The sequence below is a fragment of the Chiloscyllium plagiosum genome, unplaced genomic scaffold (assembly GCF_037043375.1).
Source record: "Chiloscyllium plagiosum isolate Xiang-an unplaced genomic scaffold, Cpla_swu_hap1 HiC_scaffold_26, whole genome shotgun sequence".
Lineage (NCBI taxonomy): Eukaryota > Metazoa > Chordata > Chondrichthyes > Orectolobiformes > Hemiscylliidae > Chiloscyllium > Chiloscyllium plagiosum.
In genome coordinates this window covers 9,143,113-9,162,038 of record NW_028270164.1, presented here as the reverse complement: position 1 = coordinate 9,162,038, position 18,926 = coordinate 9,143,113, and the positions used below count along the sequence as shown (strand labels likewise).

General features: G+C 42.7%; 1 protein-coding gene across 5 annotated transcripts in view; it reads right to left on the bottom strand.

The window, feature by feature from the left end:
• The window catches only part of dstyk (dual serine/threonine and tyrosine protein kinase), a 136,172-nt gene extending 125,457 nt beyond the window's left edge, over window positions 1-10,715 (bottom strand). For 4 of the 5 annotated variants that reach the window (XM_087973463.1, XM_043716404.2, XM_043716403.2 and 1 more), the window contains exon 1: window positions 10,402-10,715. In XM_087973463.1, the coding sequence (XP_087829589.1) occupies window positions 10,402-10,642 (241 nt within the window). In that variant the 5' untranslated portion in view covers window positions 10,643-10,715. The remainder of the gene's footprint in view (window positions 1-10,401) is intronic. The other variant, XM_043716405.2, reaches the window with a different exon arrangement.
• Between the last annotated feature and the right edge of the window lie 8,211 nt (window positions 10,716-18,926).

Below are 18,926 nucleotides of genomic sequence, written 5' to 3'. Positions count from 1 at the left end.
GGAGAGCTAGGAGTGAGATGAGGAGAAACTTCTTCAATCAATGGATATGATTTGATGGCGTTGCCTGGGAGAGTGGTTGAGGCAGATTCCATTCAAGGTTTCAAGAGACTGCTGGATATATATTTAGATTAGATTACTTACAGTGTGGAAACTGGCCCTTCGGCCCAACAAGTCCACACCGACCCTCCGAAGAGCAACCCACCCAATCCCATTCCCCTACATTTACCCCTTCACCTAACACTACGGGCAATTTAGCATGGCCAATTCACCTAACCTGCACATTTTTGGACTGCGGGAAGAAACCAGAGCACCCGGAGGGAACCCACGCAGACATAGGGAGAATGTGCAAACTCCACCTGAGGCAGGAATTGAATCCGGGTCTCTGGCACTGTGAGGCAGCAGTGCTAACCACTGTGCCACCGTGCTGCCCATAAGTCAAAATGATGAATTTAGAGGGTTAAGGCAATGGGGGTGGAGAATGGGACAAGCTTGGTCAATCTTTCAGGCACCAGAAAAGATACAATGGGTTCATTAGCTTCCTTCTATACTGTATAATTTTAGGATTCTTCAACTCAAGAATTTCACAGTTATGCTTGCTGCATGTGACCAGCTATAGCATAAGGAAGTGTAACCTTAATAACAAGAACATATATTTACTTTTTTAGCGCAATGTTACAAGGTGCTTCATGAGGGTATTGTTACATAAAATCCAACACCATACCAAACAAGGTGGTAACTAAACAGGAGGAATCGGAGAGCTTGATTTTAAAGATTTTAAAGGACAAGGCAGGTAGATTGGCATACAGAACTGAAGAGCTTTGGACCTTGGCAATTGGAAGAATACTGTTTCAGCTGGAGAAATGACAAGGTAGAGGTTGTGCAAGAGACTAATAAAGGAGAAGCACAGATCTTGAAGAGGTGTTATCTGGCAGTTGGATATAGAGGTTTGAGATAATGGAGTGATTTATAAAGATGATGTTAAATCAGCGCCAATGTAAGTCAGGAAGCTTCAGGTGCCAGGTGAACAGGATGTGTTGCATCACAGATGCTATCTGAATATTGGGCAAAGATCAGAATCTGACTATGAAATTGAAAATGACAAACTCTGGAGTGTTCATGGAGTAAATTATTTGTGCTGTGGTAGTTGATAGGAGAAAGTGAGGACTGCAGATGCTGGAGATCAGAACTTAAAAATGTGTTGCTGGAAAAGCGCAGCAGGTCAGGCAGCATCAAAGGAACAGGAGAATCGATGTTTCGGGCATAAGTTTCCTGAAGAAGGGCTTATGCCCGAAACGTCGATTCTCCTGTTCCTTTGATGCTGCCTGACCTGCTACGCTTTTCCAACAACACATTTTTAAGCTGTGGTGGTTTATGACAAGTTTGGTAAACTTTGAAGACTATGAATTTGTTTTTGGTTCAGGTTAATAAAAGGGTTAATCTTAGCTTTAAAAACCCAAAGATTGAGGGTTTTAGCTGATTGAGGACACCTAACAAACGTCAGAAGCAAATACGGTTTCTCTTCTTGAAGAGAACCAAACAGTTCAGGGAAAGTACAGTTATCTCAGTGGTCAAGTTAGTTTGCACAACTTCCAGACCAAGGCTGCTTGGTTATTCGAAAATGAGAAAATCTAAATTCTTAATTCACAAAGTATTCACAGGGAAGAACCAAGGAGAATCAATTCAGTTAAACTGGGAAATTTGACCGAGGGGTTATTTCCAGACATTGGAGTCTCTAACTTTATGTTAGAAAAAAAGATGAGATTTGACTTGGTTTCAATTTAAGATTTTTCTTGTGTACTATACCTAGATAGTTTGGTTAGCTTTCTTTGTTACCACTTGGTGTACTAAACTTGTACTCTGCTGTTCAAGAAAATCTGTTTGGAGACTATTTTTCTGTAAATGACCACATGTTAGCTAAAATTAAAATCTATCAAGCCAAGTTTCATTCTGGGATCTGACTTGCCCAGTAATACCATTAGTTGGGATTGTGACATGTACAAAGGTTTCACAAAATCTTATGATAAATCTATCCAAATTTGAATCAAGCAATTACTTTTATGCAAAGTGAAAAAATTGAACTATAATATTGGTCAATTATTGGAGATTAGGCATCAAGATCAACTTTCAGAATGTGGTCCAATAATTAGGATTGTTCCTTTTGACAAAAATAAAAAAAATGCAAGTTTAATCCTAATATTGACACAAAGGAAGAAGACAAAGTGATGAGAAGAAGCTTTTTTTTTTAAAAAAAAAAGAAATGCACTGTTATGGTCTGGAATGCACTGTCCAAGAATTTGGTGGAGGGAAATTTAACCTAGGCTCTCAAAAGAGGGGGATAGGTAGTTATTTGAAAAGTAACAAGCTACAGAACAATCTCGGTTATCGAAACAATTATCTGAGTTTCGTATTATTTGAACAAGATCAAGGTCCCATAAATGTTTCCTTGGTTTACCATCAGATCAGTTATCTGAACAAAATACACCCCACCCGTCTCATTCGGATCACCAAGGTTGTTCTGTACTTGGCTATGGAGAGAAGGTTAAAGAGTGATGCCAAGCAAATTAATCCAATCTGGGGAGCTTTTACAGACATGATAACCAAATAGCCTCTTTCTGCTTTGTAACAATTACATGATTGTGATTTCCACTGCTTTTGTTCCTCTTCCAAAGTAACTCAAGAAAGTACAACTGAGACTAAGTTGTAGTACTTGGCCAACTCTGCAGATTGAATAAATCTGCAACAATGCTGGAAACCAATGTAGTCCAGTGAAGTTTATGCAAACTGTCACCCTGAAATTCATCTCTGTGGAATTTAGTATTCAAAAACAAACCATCAAGAGGAATGATCTTCTCCATTACAGCACTGAAACACTAATTTAGTTACAAAAAGATATTGAAGACCAAAGAGGAAACAAAAAAAGGAGTGAAAGATGAATTTGGGACAATAGAATGAAGAGGAAGACAGTTAAATAGGGATAGCAGAATGTCAGAAGAACTCCATGTAGAAGGACAAGTATGGGCAGCAAAGCATAATCACATCATAGTATGCTCACTCAGACAGCAAATTATTAATCATTAATCCATATCACAGGATGGACAGATTAAAACAGAGTACCAGAGAAGAGATTAACAAGGTCATTGCCAGGAACGGAGAATTTTAGCTTTGGGAAAAGACTGAACAAATTAGAGTCATTTTGGTTTTTAGCAAATGAGATCCATAGGGGGTTTAACTGGTACATGAGGTACGTTGAGTAAAGACTTAGGGCATTGATTATCAGGTTCCATCAACTTCAAGTAATGGATGTAAGGATTATGGTTGAGGTTATGTTCACAACCGGACTGAATAGCGTGGATCCCTCACTTACTGTAAAAGGGTTGATAGAGATGGAGACCCTCATGGCATTTAAAAAAGGTATTTCCAAGTGGTACTTCACCTTCAATATACTACAGACCAAGAGCGGTCAAGTAGTGTCAGGCTGAATTGCTTTCCTTGAACCAAAACAGACATAGTGGGCCTTAGGTTCTTCAGCTGTGGTTTATATTTCTCGGATTCCCCAATGTTTGAGCACGTTAGGACATCTGAAGTATCAAAGCTGCAGCTCTCAATATACAATTCCAATATCCAGCTGTTTGATTTCCAAAGATTAGCTTCTCTAACAGTTGCCATGTTACACAATTCAGCTACAGGTTTCATGCTTAACAAATGGTTGCAAACACAGAATTTACAAAAAGAAGTGTTACATCAACATCACTAAGAGGGCAGGGGGGTGGAGCATCAGGAATTCAATTTATATGGAACTGGCCTACAAACTGTCAACCACGGCTCAGGGAAGACAGCCAGGAAAACATGAGGGGGCTATGGGTTCAATAATAACACTCCAGTGAAGTACGAGGGAATACTGACCATCAGGTGAAGCTTTAAAAACTAAGGGCTCATCTCTCCTCCAAAATAATTGTCATTTCACATAAAACAAAGGGTGCAGTCCTCAGTGTCTTGGCCAAAATGGATTCCCCATTTAAGATCACAAACAGATTACCTGGTCACAACTGCTTTGCTGAATGGGAATTTGCTGAGTGAGCACAAGTTTTCTGTGTTTCCTATGTGGCAACAGTAACTGCAATTCAAAAGTACTTCATGGGTTATGAAGCATTTTGAGAAACCCAGCAGTTGCGAAATACTCTACATAAAGTGCTACTTTTCCATTATTCAGGAACAATTTAAAGCTTAAGCAATGAATTTGTTACAATATCGGAAGATGACAACAAACCAAACATTTCAGAGTACTCTAGGCAAAAGAGAGAATTGCAGATGCTGGCGATTAGAGCGGAGTGTGGGGTGCTGGAAAAGCACAGCAGGTCAGGCAGCATCCGAGGAGCAGGAAAATTGACGTTTCGGGCAAAAGCCCTTCTTCAGGAATTGGAGGGTTTTTACCCAAAACGGCGACTCGTCTGCTCCTTGGGTGCTGCCCGACCTGCTGTGCTTTTCCAGCACCACACTTGACTCATTTCAGAGTACTCTGGCAGGCATGACTGATTATTGACAATGAGAGTTTAGATTTCTTGAACTGCAAAGAACATGAAAATTGCAACAAACTCAACCACACATCCCCTGGAGTCTGCTCTGCCGTATACACAATCACACTGAACATCTGCCTTAATTCCACTATGTCACCCACATCCCACAATCCCTCAATTCAGAAGAATCTCACTGACCGGTACTCTGATCATTTTAGTAAAGCGAAAATTCACAGTTCTGCTCTTTCAAAATGAACTGAATTTCAGATCAAGGAAATTTCTTGCATCAAAAAAAAAACATATTCACGGGCAATTAAATCTTACCCACCCGAAAAATGTTGTCCCTGTTGGTAGGTCTGAAACATGGGAGACCAAGAACACACAGCAAGATCCCACTGACAGCAATTTGTTTTCAAGCACTGGAAGAAAGGGAAATATTGTCTGGAACTTGTCATCTGATCCTTAGATACTGGGATCTTTGGATATCCAATCAAGGGTACAGACAGAAAAGATTTACAAGGATGTTGCCAGGATTGGAAGATCTGAGCTTTCGGGAGAGGCTGAACAGGCTGGGGCTGTTTTCCCTGGAGCATTGGAGGCTGAGGGGTGACCTTATAAAGGTGTTTACAAAACTATGAGGGGCATGGATAGGATAAAAAGACAGTCTTTTCCCTGGGGTCGGGGAGTCCAGAACTAGAGGGCAGAGGTTTAGGGTGAGAGGGGAAAGATATAAAAGAGACCGAAGGGGCAACGTTTTCACACAGAGGGTGGTACATGTATGGAATGCGCTGCCAGAGGATGTGGTGGAGGCTGGTACAATTGCAACATTTAAGAGGCATTCGGATGGGGATATGAATAGGAAGGGTTTGGAGGGATATGGGCCGGGTGCTGGCAGGTGGGACTAGATTGGGTTGGGATATCTGGTCGGCATGCCGACAGGTTGGACCGAAAGGTCTGTTTCCATGTTGTACATCTCGATGACAGGGCCTTACTTCAAGGTCTTGTTCAAAAGGTGACACTGTCTCAGTAACTTGCTGGGGATGTTGCACTTTTGTGGACTGCATAGTCAATTCTCAAATGGAACTTGAATGGCCAACCTTCCAATTAAGAAAGTACAAGTAACTGAACCACAACTGCATTAAAATAGGAAGGTACAGCCAGATTTCCATCTGTTATCTTGTCAGCCAATAGTTCACACAAACAGAAGAATTACAAGTCAGACATTTGGGTCATTCAAGCTTGCTTCACCATTCTATGGCTGATTTGACTGTCCCCTAAACTCCATTTTCTGGTTTGCCAACCCTTCCACCCACAATCCTTACCTCCCTTGCCAACTTATATTTAAAAAAAAATCTAACTCTGCCTTGAATATATTCAATGGTCCAGCCACAAGTGTTTGCAGCACCAGATTGAGTGCCCACTCAACTCCAGTGAAAAACTTTCATTTCAAAAGTTAGCATGCTCCACCAAAGCACATGGTCACCAAGTTATTAAAATCTTGTGTCCAGCTAAGCTGATGCTGCGATAATTAAAAGAGAACTGAAGTTTTCCTTCACTAACGTGATCTTTCACAACTCTCTGCAACTGAATTTAGTGTTTGTAGCCTTCACATACTCCAAGTTTGAATGGATTTTCTTAATTTTGGAAATATTTTGAAAGGGATACCAAAATAACTTCATGCTGATTTTTCCATTTTGGTGGCATTTGTTTCCTAACATAAATTTTATGATATTTGTTGTGATCCATCAGAATCCGAGCCTTGCAGAGCCTCCCCTTTGTGGAGAAAGCCACTAATTCACTTACACGGCCTCTCACAATTCTGCATGAACTCCAAGGTGGTTTACTGGGTTGGTAACTTGCATGATTGGGTTGTTTTAGGAGAATAAAGTTGGAGAGGCTGGACTCGTATCCAATGAACTTCAGAAAAATGGAGGGATGACTTGATTGAAATGTATGATAACCTGAATGATCTTGAACAGATGAATATAGGAAAGATGTCTCCTCTGGGGTGGCACGGTGGCTCAGTGGTTAGCGCTGCTGCATCACAGTGACAAGGACCCAGGTTTGATTCCAGCCTTGGGGGACTTTCTCCCCGTGTCTGCATGGGTTCCCTCCGGGTGCTCCGGGTTCTTCCCACAGTCCAAAGACGTGCGGGTCAGGTGAATTGGCCATGCTAAATTGCCCATAGTTTAGGTGCATTAGTCAGAGGCAAATATAGGATGGCGGAATGGATCTGGGTGGGTTATTCTTCGGAGGGTCGGTGTGGACTGGTTGGGCCAAAGGCCCTGTTTCCATACTGTAGGGAATCGAATATAATCTTGTGGAGAAGTCCAGACTTCGAGGCACAGTTTTAAAATTAGACATCAACCTTTAAGGCAGATGAAGAGAATGGTTTTGCTTCAGAATCCACAGACTCAAACTCTCTGCCAAAGGCAGTGAGGGCAGGATCATTTGATGTTTTTAAGGCAACGAGATTCTTGTTTGGTCAGAGAATCTAACGTTTTCATGGGTAAGTGGGAAGGTAGAAATCAAAACACAAACAGATCATTGGAGCATGATCGGGGGGGGGGGGGGGGGGGGGAAGCATATTTCTGCTTCTATCTTGTACGTTTGTGTGATTATTCCAATTCATGCAGGAAGTGAAGAAAAAGGCAGGTCATCCTGTGGTAGAACATTTCAGAATCCCTCCCCACTAAAAATCAAACCTTGTTCAAACATGGGTTACACAACTTCCATTGCCCATTCCTCTCTCAATTTCCACAGATTATTTTTCTATGTGAGGGTTTGGAGAGTCACCCAATATGCTGCCAGCAACATAGCAAATAGAGCAAGCAGTTCTTTGGAGCAAAGAGATGATAAAGCCGGCTTTGACCATGTACTGGAGGATCCGAATAATTCCAATAAATTTGCATCTTCTGTAACCATTTTCTCAGCTCTTGTTGAGACACTCCTGAGCTGCCTGTTTCAATTTTTTGTGCGGGGTGGTTTGGTGGTGAGGAGATGGAGGTTGACTCATTCTGCCACATCTCAACCTGAACAACAGTAGAATCCATTATGCAACAGAAAGTGATAAATGTCTTCGCCATGTCTGCTTTTTCCCTTTATCTCGAGGGGTGAGATAAAGCTTGGTTAAAAATGTCAAGCTGTTTTATTCTACAGTGAATATGCACAGACAGCAAAGATTCTGACCATATTCAATTACTATGAAGGATATTTGGATCTCCATTTAACAACATACATGCCCCTATTCAGCCGCCTTTTTGGCACTAATTGCAGCTTCTGTTGCAACAGACAGAGTGTATTGTGTTTAAGCATCTGACCTTATACTTAATTACTGACTATTCAGCCAAGGAGATCAAATACCTTCTCACAATGGATAAGACATTTATCGATTATTAAGACAAGTAACCAAATTGCTTGTTTACTGTATGACTAAACATCAAGACAAACATGTTATAATTCAACATCCAATCATTTCAAAGCCCTTTTTGTTCTTCTGGCCTTTTTTTCTAAATAGAGTAATACTCCCAAATCGTTTCCAGTCAAATTCTGAAACATGACTCAGCTCCTAATTTATCCACTTTCAGAAAGCTGGCACCTCAAAACCAGTTGTACTTAAAAAGCATAACATTAAACACAGAAAACCAAGGGGGACACGATGGCACAGTGGTTAGCACTGCTGCCTCACAGTGCCAGAGACCAGGGTTCAATTCCCACCTCAGGCAACTGTCTGTATGGAGTTTGCACATTTCCCGCCCCCCCCGTGTCTGCGTGGGTTTCCTCCAGGTGCTCCAGTTTCCTCCTACAGTCCAAAAATGTGCAGGTTAGATGATTTGGCCATGCTAAATTGCCCGTGTTAGGTGAAGGGGTAAATGTAGGGAAATGGGTCTAGATGGGTTGCTCTTCAAAGGGTCGGTGTGGACTTGTTGGGCCAAAGGGCCTGTTTCCACACTAAGTAATCGAAGTAAAATCTAAATATCCTAAGTGTTAAAAGTTAAACATATTTAACTAATTGACTTGCACAAGGTCAGTGACCTGAATCAATGAAAACTGATTTCCAAACTTGAATTCACATTTACCATTGCGTGTGGATAATTCTAAAGCCAATAACTTGGAACATATGACGTGCAGAAATCAAATGTTATTTCTGCTCTGACAACTTACAAAACACACAGTGGATAGATCTTGCTACTTTGAATTAGAGCACAGTTGCAAAATGTTGCACTCGAGGGGAAGCTCGAGAGCAAGAAGGAAGGAAAGAACAGAAAGATGTGTTTATGAAAGTAAATAAAAAAGGTGGAAAACATGGAGGAAACACTGGGATAGCCAAGTTAGGCTTTCTGCTGCATTTTCATTGAGAAAAGAAAACTTAGATTCCAATTCCTGAATCATGGTATTACTTTGATACCAACTTGTATATTGTTTCTTTCACAGGCAAGTTTTTTTTTAAATGCATTGAGGGGTCTGAAGTCTTTCCTGTTCCAACCAATACCTGAAATTAATCTCACCTTGCATTAAGTGACACACCCACACCTTGTTCTGTTACTTTCCTTTGCAGTGCTGCTGGTTTACAAACAATATTAAGCCTTGCACTGTGAGCATCACATTTTGGTCCTTAACAAAAATGTGAATGCAATCTAGGAGGCAACAGCCTGAGGGTATTGGTGCTGAACTGTTAATCCAGGGACCCAGTAGTGTTCTAGAGACTCGGGTTGAAATCCAGCCACAGTAGATGGGGAAACTTTAATTCAGAAAAGAACTCTGGAGCCAACAGTCTAATGATGACCACAAACCCATTGGCAATTGCTGGAAAAGCTGATGTCCTTTACAGAAGGAAACTGCTATCCTTACCTGGTCTAGCCAACATGTGACTCCAGACCCACAGCAACATGCTGACTCAACTGCCCTCTGGGCAATTAAGGATGGACAATAAATGCTGGGCTAGCTCGTGATGCCCTTATCCCATGAATGAATAAAAACAAACCTCTCTTATTTGCTTGGCCCAAGATCAAACACAAGGTCTTAATCTTCCAAACTAAATAAATTTAGTGTGCATGCTTTAAAAAATATTTCTCTAAGGCGAGATTTTGCACTCAAACAAGACCCCAGCCTTCCTCAACATTTTGCCACAAATTTCAGTACAATCCTACTTCCTCATGGACAAGTATTTTCATTTTGAAAAAAATCACATCTTGAGCTCGTTCAACAAATCTTCAGATCTATCCAGAGACTAATCAACACATCGAGCAGGGTGGGTCCTACATGCAATGTTTGGAAGATATGCCCCAGTTCTGGTTAGAGATTTACACCTTCTCTCCAAAGTTGCATTAGCCAAGGATCCTCACCATCCCCCAACACCAGCCCTCCCTCTTCCCAGCCCTCGATATAACTCTTCCCTCCAATCCTCACATACCCAGCCACAGTCCCCAGTCACCTGAGACCCCTATAACTCCATCCCCAGTCACCTTCTCCCACAGTCCTCCATCCACATCAGCCCCACCCCCTCCAAAACCCACAAAATCCTAAAGGTCAATCAACAGATCCCTAGTACTCACAGTCCCTTATTACCCCACCCACGATCCCAGGTCATCACTCCCCACAGTTCCAAGTCACCGTCATCCCAAATCACATTCTCCTGCCCCGCAGACCCTGAACGTCCCCCAAGCCTCAGGTCACCATCCTTCCAGGATCCTACCGTCAGGTCAGTATCAGCCTACCCTCACTGCCCCGAAAAACTCCCTATCCTCTGTTTAAGCACCCCCCCCCAATCCCATCCCATCCCATCCCATGCTAAGGTCCCCAGTCTCAGGTCTCCATCCCATGGTCCCTAACACCCATCCAGCCAGTCCAGCCTTACCTCTACCTCCCTCTCCCAGGCCCGGCTCACCTTCCAGCAGTGTAGGCTGGCTGTCAGCCTCTCCAGGCCCGGCCTCTCCCTCTCCCAGGCCCTGCTCACCTTCCTGGGACCCGGGGCTGCTGCCGTGCGAGTGCCTCAGCTCTCGGAAGTATTTCTTGGTCTCCCTCAGGTTCTGCCTCAGATACGAGGCGTGTTTGCTGCAGCTGCCCAGCGACCGCAGCAGCTCCCTGGCCGCCGGAGACAGGGAACGCCCGCCACCTGCAGCCTCCATGCCACGGCGAAGGCCGTGAGCTGGGCCCGGCTGCAGGGACACGGACACCGACCTCAGCTCCGGGGACAGGGACCGCCGCCGCTGTTTTCCCTCAGTGAACAACACCCGCCCGGAGAGTCCTGGGTAATGTAGTCCCGGGAATCTTGGGTAATGAAGTCCCAAAACCGCGAGCACCATGTATTCCTGATTAACCCTGGGTAATGTAGTCCCAGGAATCTTGGGTAATGTAGTCCCAGAGCCACCAGCACCATTTATTCCTGATGAACCCTGGGTAATGTAGTCTCGGGAATCTTGGGTAATGTAGTCCCAAAGCCAACAGGACCCATGTAAATTTCTTGGTGAACCCTGGGTAATGTAGTTCCGGGAATCTTGGGTAATGTAGTCCCAAAGCCGCCAGCACTATGTATTCCCGAAGAACCCTGGGTAATGTAGTCTCGGGAATCTTGGGTAATGTAGTCCCAAAGCCAACAGGACCCATGTATATTCCTTGGTGAACCCTGGGTAATATAGTCCCGGGAATCTTGGGTAATGTAGTCCCAAAGCCAACAGGACCCATGTATATTCCTTGGTAAACCCTGGGTAATGTAGTCCCGGGAATCTTGGGTAATGTAGTCCGAGCGCAATATTTACTATGTGTTCCCGATGAACCCTGGGTACTGTAGTTCCTGCAATCCTGGATCATGTCGTTTTAAGATTAGAGTGGTGCTGGAAAAGCACAGCAGGTCAGGTTGCATCCGTGGAGCAGGAAAATTTGCTACCTTCCCCCACCCTCCTCTCTGACTTATCAGGTCCATCCCCACCCCCACGCACCTATTGTACTCTATGCTATTTTCTCCCCACCCCCCTCTCATTTATCTCTCCACTCTGCAGGCACCCTGTCTCTATTCCTGATGAAGGGCTTTTGTCCGAAACGTCGATTTTCCTGCTACTGGGATGCTGCCTGACCTGCTGTGCTTTTCCAGCACCACTCTAATCTAGACTCTGGTTTCCAGCATCTGCAGTCCTTGTTTTTACCTAATGTAGTCTCAAGCCGCCTGCTGTAAGTATTCCTATTGAACCTTTATTAATGCCATCCCAAAGCTGCCTATTCTATGTGTTCTTGATTATCTCTGGCTAATGTAGTTCCCAATGATCCCTGAGGATCCAATGAAGACTTGTTTGAAGATTCTGGGTCAATACTTAATTAAGTTTAAAATGTTGAGGGGGATTGAATTGAAATTTACAGAATACTGAATGGCCTGGACAGAGTGGATGTTGGGAAGATTTTTCATTGGCAGGAGCGACTAGGATCTGAGGGCACAGAGTAGAAGGAAGATCTTTTAGAAAGGAAATAAGGAGAAACATCTTCAGCCAGAGAGTGCTGAATCTGTGGCATTAACTGTTAGAGAAGGCTGTGGAGACCAGGTCATTTGAGTTTATTTTGGACAGAGATAATAGATTCTTGATCAAGGGCTTATGCCCAAACTGTCGACTCTGCTGCTCCTTAGATGCTGCCTGACTGATGTGCTTTTCCAGCACCACACTTTTCGACACTGATATCCAGCATTTGCAGTCTTAACTTTCTTCATAGATAGACTCTTGGTTGTCAAGGATTATGGACAGAAAGCAGGCAAATAAGGTTGAGAAACTTATCAGCCATGATTAAACGGTGAGGTAGACGGCAGGAGGCTGGAAGAACACAGCAAGCCAGGCAGCATTAGGATGTGGAGAAGTCAAAGTTTCGGGTGTAACCCTTCTTCAGCTCCTGATGCGGCCTGGCTTGCTGTGTTCTTCCAGCCTCCTGCCTGTCTACTTTGGATTCTAGCATCTGCAGTTATTTTTTGTCTCTAATCATGATTGAATAGTGGAGCAGATTAGATGGGACGAATAGTCTAATTTCAGCTCCTGTGTCTTATGGTTAATGTGCCACCAGGGAGTCTGGGTAATCCCATGGCCATGTTGGATAAGGCTATCCCTTAGGAGAAAGTGAGGACTGCAGATGCTGGAGATCAGAGCTTAAAAATGTGTTGCTGGAAAAGCGCAGCAGGTCAGGCAGCATCAAAGGAACATGAGAATCGACGTTTCGGGCAAAAGTCCTTCTTCAGGAAGGCTGTCCCTTGAGTGATGTAGTTTCAGGGATTCTGGGTAATGTAGTTTCAAAGCCACTGTTTGGGACTGTCGCAATGATCCCTGGGTAATGTAATTCCAGGTATCCTGTAAGGTCCCAATGAGTGCTGGGTAATGTAGTCCCAGCAGTGATGAGTAATTCTGTGAGACAAAAATAGGAATTGCTGGAGCAACTCAGCAGGTATTGCAGCATCTGTGCAGAGAAAGCAGAATTAACATTTCGAGTCCAGTGACCATTCTTCAGAAGACTTCAGTTCTAAACAAGAGTCATATTTCAGCAGGAGCAAATTACTGCAGATGCTGGAATCCATATTGAAAACAAATATGCTGCACATCACAGGGGATCAGACAGCTCTAATGAAGAGTCTTCTCGATTCAAAACATTAGCTTGCTCTCATACTTCAACATCCACAGTTCTTGGTTTATTAGACTGGGTAATATGTTGCCACTATCCTGAGCAATCTGGTCCTTTGTTTCACTCTTCATGAGACTAAGGCATGGCTGAGAAGCCTTTCCCTGGTTGCCCCTTGAGAAGTTGATGTTGAGCCACCTTCTTGCTCATCTGATAGAGGAGCACCCACTGTGCTAGTAGGTTCAAGGTTTTAGGAGTTTGACACTGAAGGAGCTGCAATATAATTCCAATTAAATCAGGATGGAGTATGATTGGATGAATGGGAATGTATGAGTGGTGGTGTTCCCATACATTTGCTCCGAATGTTTATTAATATCACAGATGTCAGGGGATTAGAATATACAGTTGAATGTACCTTAGAGTTGTGAAAGTTTAGTTTAATCACAGACAATTGCCAAACAGAGTAATGGAATGGGTTGATGGACATTTAAAGTGGGAACCAGAAACAATGCTCTGTCCTAATACTTAATTGACATGAATTTCAGCTCTTCCAGTACTCTGAAGTCCTGTTGGCAATTCAAGAAAGATGGTAATGAGATAGAGGCTGAGTTTCATCACCTTTATAAGAAAGATAAAGTTGTACATTTGGATGATGAGAGCATTGTGCTGCATTTTCATGAGGACTAGGAGGATTGACAAGAAAACAACATTCAGAAGAAATAATGTAAGACATGTATCAGAATTAAGCTATTGCAATTCACAATCTATCTATAATTAGACTGGAACTGTATGAAAGCAGTCTACTCAGCTAGACAACATTAGGCAATCATCAGAAAGCACTCTTACCTCTGACCTTAAGTTGGAGGGAAGATCATTGATGAAGCAGTTGAATATCATTGGGCCTCAGAGACTATACTGAGGAACTGCAGCAGTCATGTTCAGGGCTGAGATATCAGCTGACAGTACTCACTGCAATATTCCTTTGTGCCAGTTGTGACAATAGAGAGCAGAGAGGTTTTTCCTGATTCTCAATGACTTCAGTTTTACTCAGCCTCTGAGATGACACACTTCACCAATGCCATCAAGGTTGATCAATCTTACTGCACTTTTAAAATTGATCTTTTTGTCCATGTATGGACTCAGGCTGCAATTAGGAATGCCAAGCCATCTTGACCAGAACCTAATATGGGCAGTGGTGAACAAATTACGAGTGAGGTTCCGCATGGTAGATTGGTTAGTAAGGTTAGATCACATAGGATCCTGGTGGACCTAGCCAGTCGGATGTAAAATTGGCTTGAGTTATTTATTTGTTATTTATTGTCACATATATCTAGAAAAATATAGTGAAAAGTGATTTGTCGCCACAATCCAGCACCATTTTGAGTTACAAAAAGAATAAAATGAAATTATATTATAAATAGAGTTCATCTGCTGAAAAGGGGATCTTCAAATACAGCTCCAGGGCTTCTACAAGGTCTCCTCAAAGTCCCCCAGGCCTCAAGGAGTCCCCACTCTGGGGAGAGTATGAACAAAAGTCCATATTTCAGGCAATGTCTCCACAACGACGACACCTGCTGCAGCTGCTGAGTCCCCACTCCAGGCCCCATGGATTGCCACACACAACAACCTAAGTCCACCCTCCAGGTCTCTGATGCCAGGAATCCCAGCTTCAGGCAATGCCACCTCTGCACCCAAAGACCCGCTCACACCGCTTCTGCAGCCACATGACATCAGAAGATAAAGCAAAGAAAAAAGAGAAAGAAAAAGACAAAAAAAAAGAAAGATGCAGCAAGCCTGGAGTGGACTGGGTCAGGAGCCCAAACATTGCATATTGTGTCAGCATTGCCACCTTGTTGAAGTTAGGAGGCTTTTCAGAACTGTGGGCCTGTGACCAGCGGTGTGCCATAGGGATCAGTGCTGGAGCCGCTGCTTATCATCATTTATGTAAATGATTTGGATCTGAATATAGGAGGCACGGTTAGGAAATTTGCAGATGACACGAAAACAGGTGGTGTAGTGGATAGTGAAGAGGATTATCTCAGAGGACAATGGGACCTTCATCAGATGAGCCAATGGGCAGAAGATTGCCAGATATGCCACATATACTCATGTCAGAGTCAAATTTTTAAGACTTCTTTTTAAGGCTAAATTTATGGAGTCAACTATAACACATATAATACGTTTGAGGGGCTGAAATTCATGCTACAGTCCAAAATACCATATCATTAGCAGAAGCCCAACTGGTCACTAAACAAATAAAGGGAAAAGAAATAATTACCGGATAAAGACAATAGAAATAAAAATGAATTAGTAAGCTTAAAATCACAATTACACAGTACATCTTAAATATGTCAAATACAAAAATTCATTAAAATCATGCTGTTCAACATTTTCACCACTAAATAAAGCTGCATAATCATCAGGATGAGTGATATTGTTACATGGATCCAATTCGTAGTAAGAAGTAGCACATCATCTGCTTCTTCTTCTTCATCTATGTCATCCCACAGCTAACCATCCTCTGCACTGTCCAATGAATTCAAAATTGCACATTTCTTGAATAATTTGAAAATAGTGTCAGCTTCCATTTCTTTCCAAGAATCAATGATCCGTTCACAGATCACTGGCAGTGATAGAGCCTGCATACTGTCTCCTCTCATCGATGTTTTTTTCTCCATCACACATCCAGTTATTCCACCTCATTCTCATCATGTCTTTAAATAGCTTATTCATACCAACATCTATTGGTTGCAAAAGATTTGTAAGTCCATGGGAATTACAGCTACATTGGTGTGATGTGATTGGATGTTAGCAATAACATTCAAAGTCTGTGAGAAGATTTGTAGCTCGGGTGCTTGTTGTGGTTCTATTCGCCGAGCTGGGAATTTGTGTTGCAGACGTTTCGTCCCCTGTCTAGGTGACATCCTCAGTGCTTGGGAGCCTCCCGTGAAGCGCTTCTGTGATCTTTCCTCCGGCATTTGTAGTGGTTTGAATCTGCCGCTTCCGGTTGTCAGTTCCAGCTGTCCGCTGCAGTGGTCGGTATATTGGGTCCAGGTCAATGTGTTTATTGATTGAATCTGTGGATGAGTGCCATGCCTCTAGGAATTCCCTGGCTGTTCTCTGTTTGGCTTGTCATATAATAGTAGTGTTGTCCCAGTCGAATTCATGTTGCTTGTCATCTGCGTATGTGGCTACTAAGGATATGACAAGCAACATGAATTCGACTGGGACAACACTACCATTATAGGACAAGCCAAACAGAGAACAGCCAGGGAATTCCTAGAGGCATGGCACTCATCCACAGATTCAATCAATAAGCACATCGACCTGGACCCAATATACCGACCACTGCAGCGGACAGCTGGAACTGACAACCGGAAGCGGCAGATTCAAACCACTACAAATGCCGGAGGAAAGATCACAGAAGCGCTTCACGGGAGGCTCCCAAGCACTGAGGATGTCACCTAGACAGGGGACGAAACATCTGCAACACAAATTCCCAGCTCGGCGAACAGAACCACAATAGCACCAACATTCTTCACTAGATGTGATCAACAGACGAGCAAACTCTTTTCCTTGTGTAGTCCACCAGGTCATAAATTCCAAACTTCCTTTATCCATTTTCTACATCCATCTTCATCCATCCAGCTTTGTGGATGCATATGGATGACAATTCCTTCTGGAAATTTCTCCTTTGGCAGAGCTTTTCTCTTAAAAACTGCCATTGGTTTTAACTTAGTGCCAGCAGCCATACATGAGAGAACTAAAGTAAACCTACTTTTCTTATGGCTCGTGGGATCTTCACCAATACTGTTTTTTCTCCTTTTTGGCATTTTGAGAGTATTCGGTATTTCTTCTATGTTTTCAATGCATGATATCTTGTAACCTTCCTTCTGCAGGTTTCTGATGACAAACTGGTGAAACTGTAAAATCTTCTCATGCAGCAGGCAACTTTTGTGCAATCTTAGTTCTCTGCTGAAGCACTCAGTCATGCCTTCTCATGAACCTTGTGCCCTATTCAGCACTTGCCTTAAAATCTGAAATTCCATCCTTTGATTTTGTTTTCATGCATGGATTCAGATGGCTTCACAATTAACACATTTTCCATTTTGATGATTTTCAAGTACCCACTCAGCAAGTTTTTCTTGAATTGTGGCCACTTGCTAGGTTTACTTCTGTTGGCACACTTTCATTTTAGCCTTATCTGAAGTTGGTTCAATATCTTTCTCCAGTCTCTCACAAATTTCTCTGAAACACAAATTTCTCTTGCTGCAACACAGTTGTCTTCTCTGCGACTTCATTAACTTTCGGTTTAAACTCTACTGTATATTGTTTGTTTTTTCTGGAGGGTGTTTTTACACAAAATGATGAAGAAATTTCAAAACCTCAACTTGGCATATGACAGTATTCCATGATGTTGGTTGTCACCTGACATGATCCGTCTTAAACTTTTGCGCCAAATTGGTGTGAATTGTACATCAAATCACATAATAGCACAAAAAACCCAATTCATTTCCTAATCATAACATTTATGTACAGGAGAATACCTTGACTTGCAAATGTTGATCTGTTATCTGTGAAAAACTAGGGTTGACTTTTACATGAGATATATGGAAAAATTCCAGATCTTCTGGCCAAAAATAGGGGTCAACATTTTCATGAGATCACCCATTACTTGAGTATATTCGGGGGGGTTGTTTAAGTTAGATAAATGTAAGACATTGCATTTTAATAAGGATGAAGTTAAACAATCACACAACACCAGGTATAGTTCTACAGGTTTATTTGTAAGTACATTTTTTAATTTATAGTCCAACAGGTTTATTTGGAAGTACAAGCTTTTGTCAGGTAGCTAGTGGGGCAGGATCATAGGAACAGAATTTATAGTAAAACATCAAAATGCCATACACCTGTTCTGAAGCATTTATTAAACCTAGATTGCTGTTAAGTCCTTAATCACTTAGAATGGGGATGCAGGTTTCAAGTGATTAATGTATAAATCCCAGAACTTCTTTCCAGTCACAGTCCCAAGATAACTTAAGGTTTTATTTTAAAAGCTGACATCTCAGCTCAGACAATGCATTAAAGGTGTGAGGTAAGAGTCTGTCTGTATCCCAACCTTGAGTCAGACTGGTTCTATTTCCAAAATAGGAATTTATAAAATGCTACATGGATTGCCTGCCTCCAGATGGTGTGCTTTTTGAACAAAGTGGAGTGCATCTGCAACACAAATCTGCATATTGAAATTCACCCCATAGACTTATATGTGTGCATGAGTGTACGTGTGTGTGTGCAAGTGTGACAGAGTATATGCATGTGAGAGGGTGTGTGTGTCTGAGAGAGTGTGTGTATGAGAGAGGGTCTGTGTGAGTGCGTGAGTGTGATCATGTGTAAGAGTGTGTGTGTATGTCTGCTTGTGTGTGTGTGTGTGGGAGTGTATAGTGTAGTGAGATCACCTGTAATGTAACATGAACCCAAGCTCCCAGTTAAGGCCACCCTCATGAGTACCAAACTTGGCTATCAGCCTCTGATTGGCAACTTTGCATGTCGTGTATCCCGAAGTCCACCTTGGAGGACAGTCACTCGAAGATCCAAGGCCGAACGTCCTTGACCACTGAAGTGTTCTCTGACTGGGAGGGAATATCCCTGTCTGGCGACTGTTGCATGGGGTCCATCCATCTGTTGTCGTAGCGTCCGCTTGGTCTCATCAATATACCATGCCTCGGAACATCCTTGCCTGCAGCGTATGAGGTAGACAACATTGGCCGAATCACACGAGTATCTGCCACGCTCGTGGTGGGTGGTGTCCCCACATCTAATGTCGAC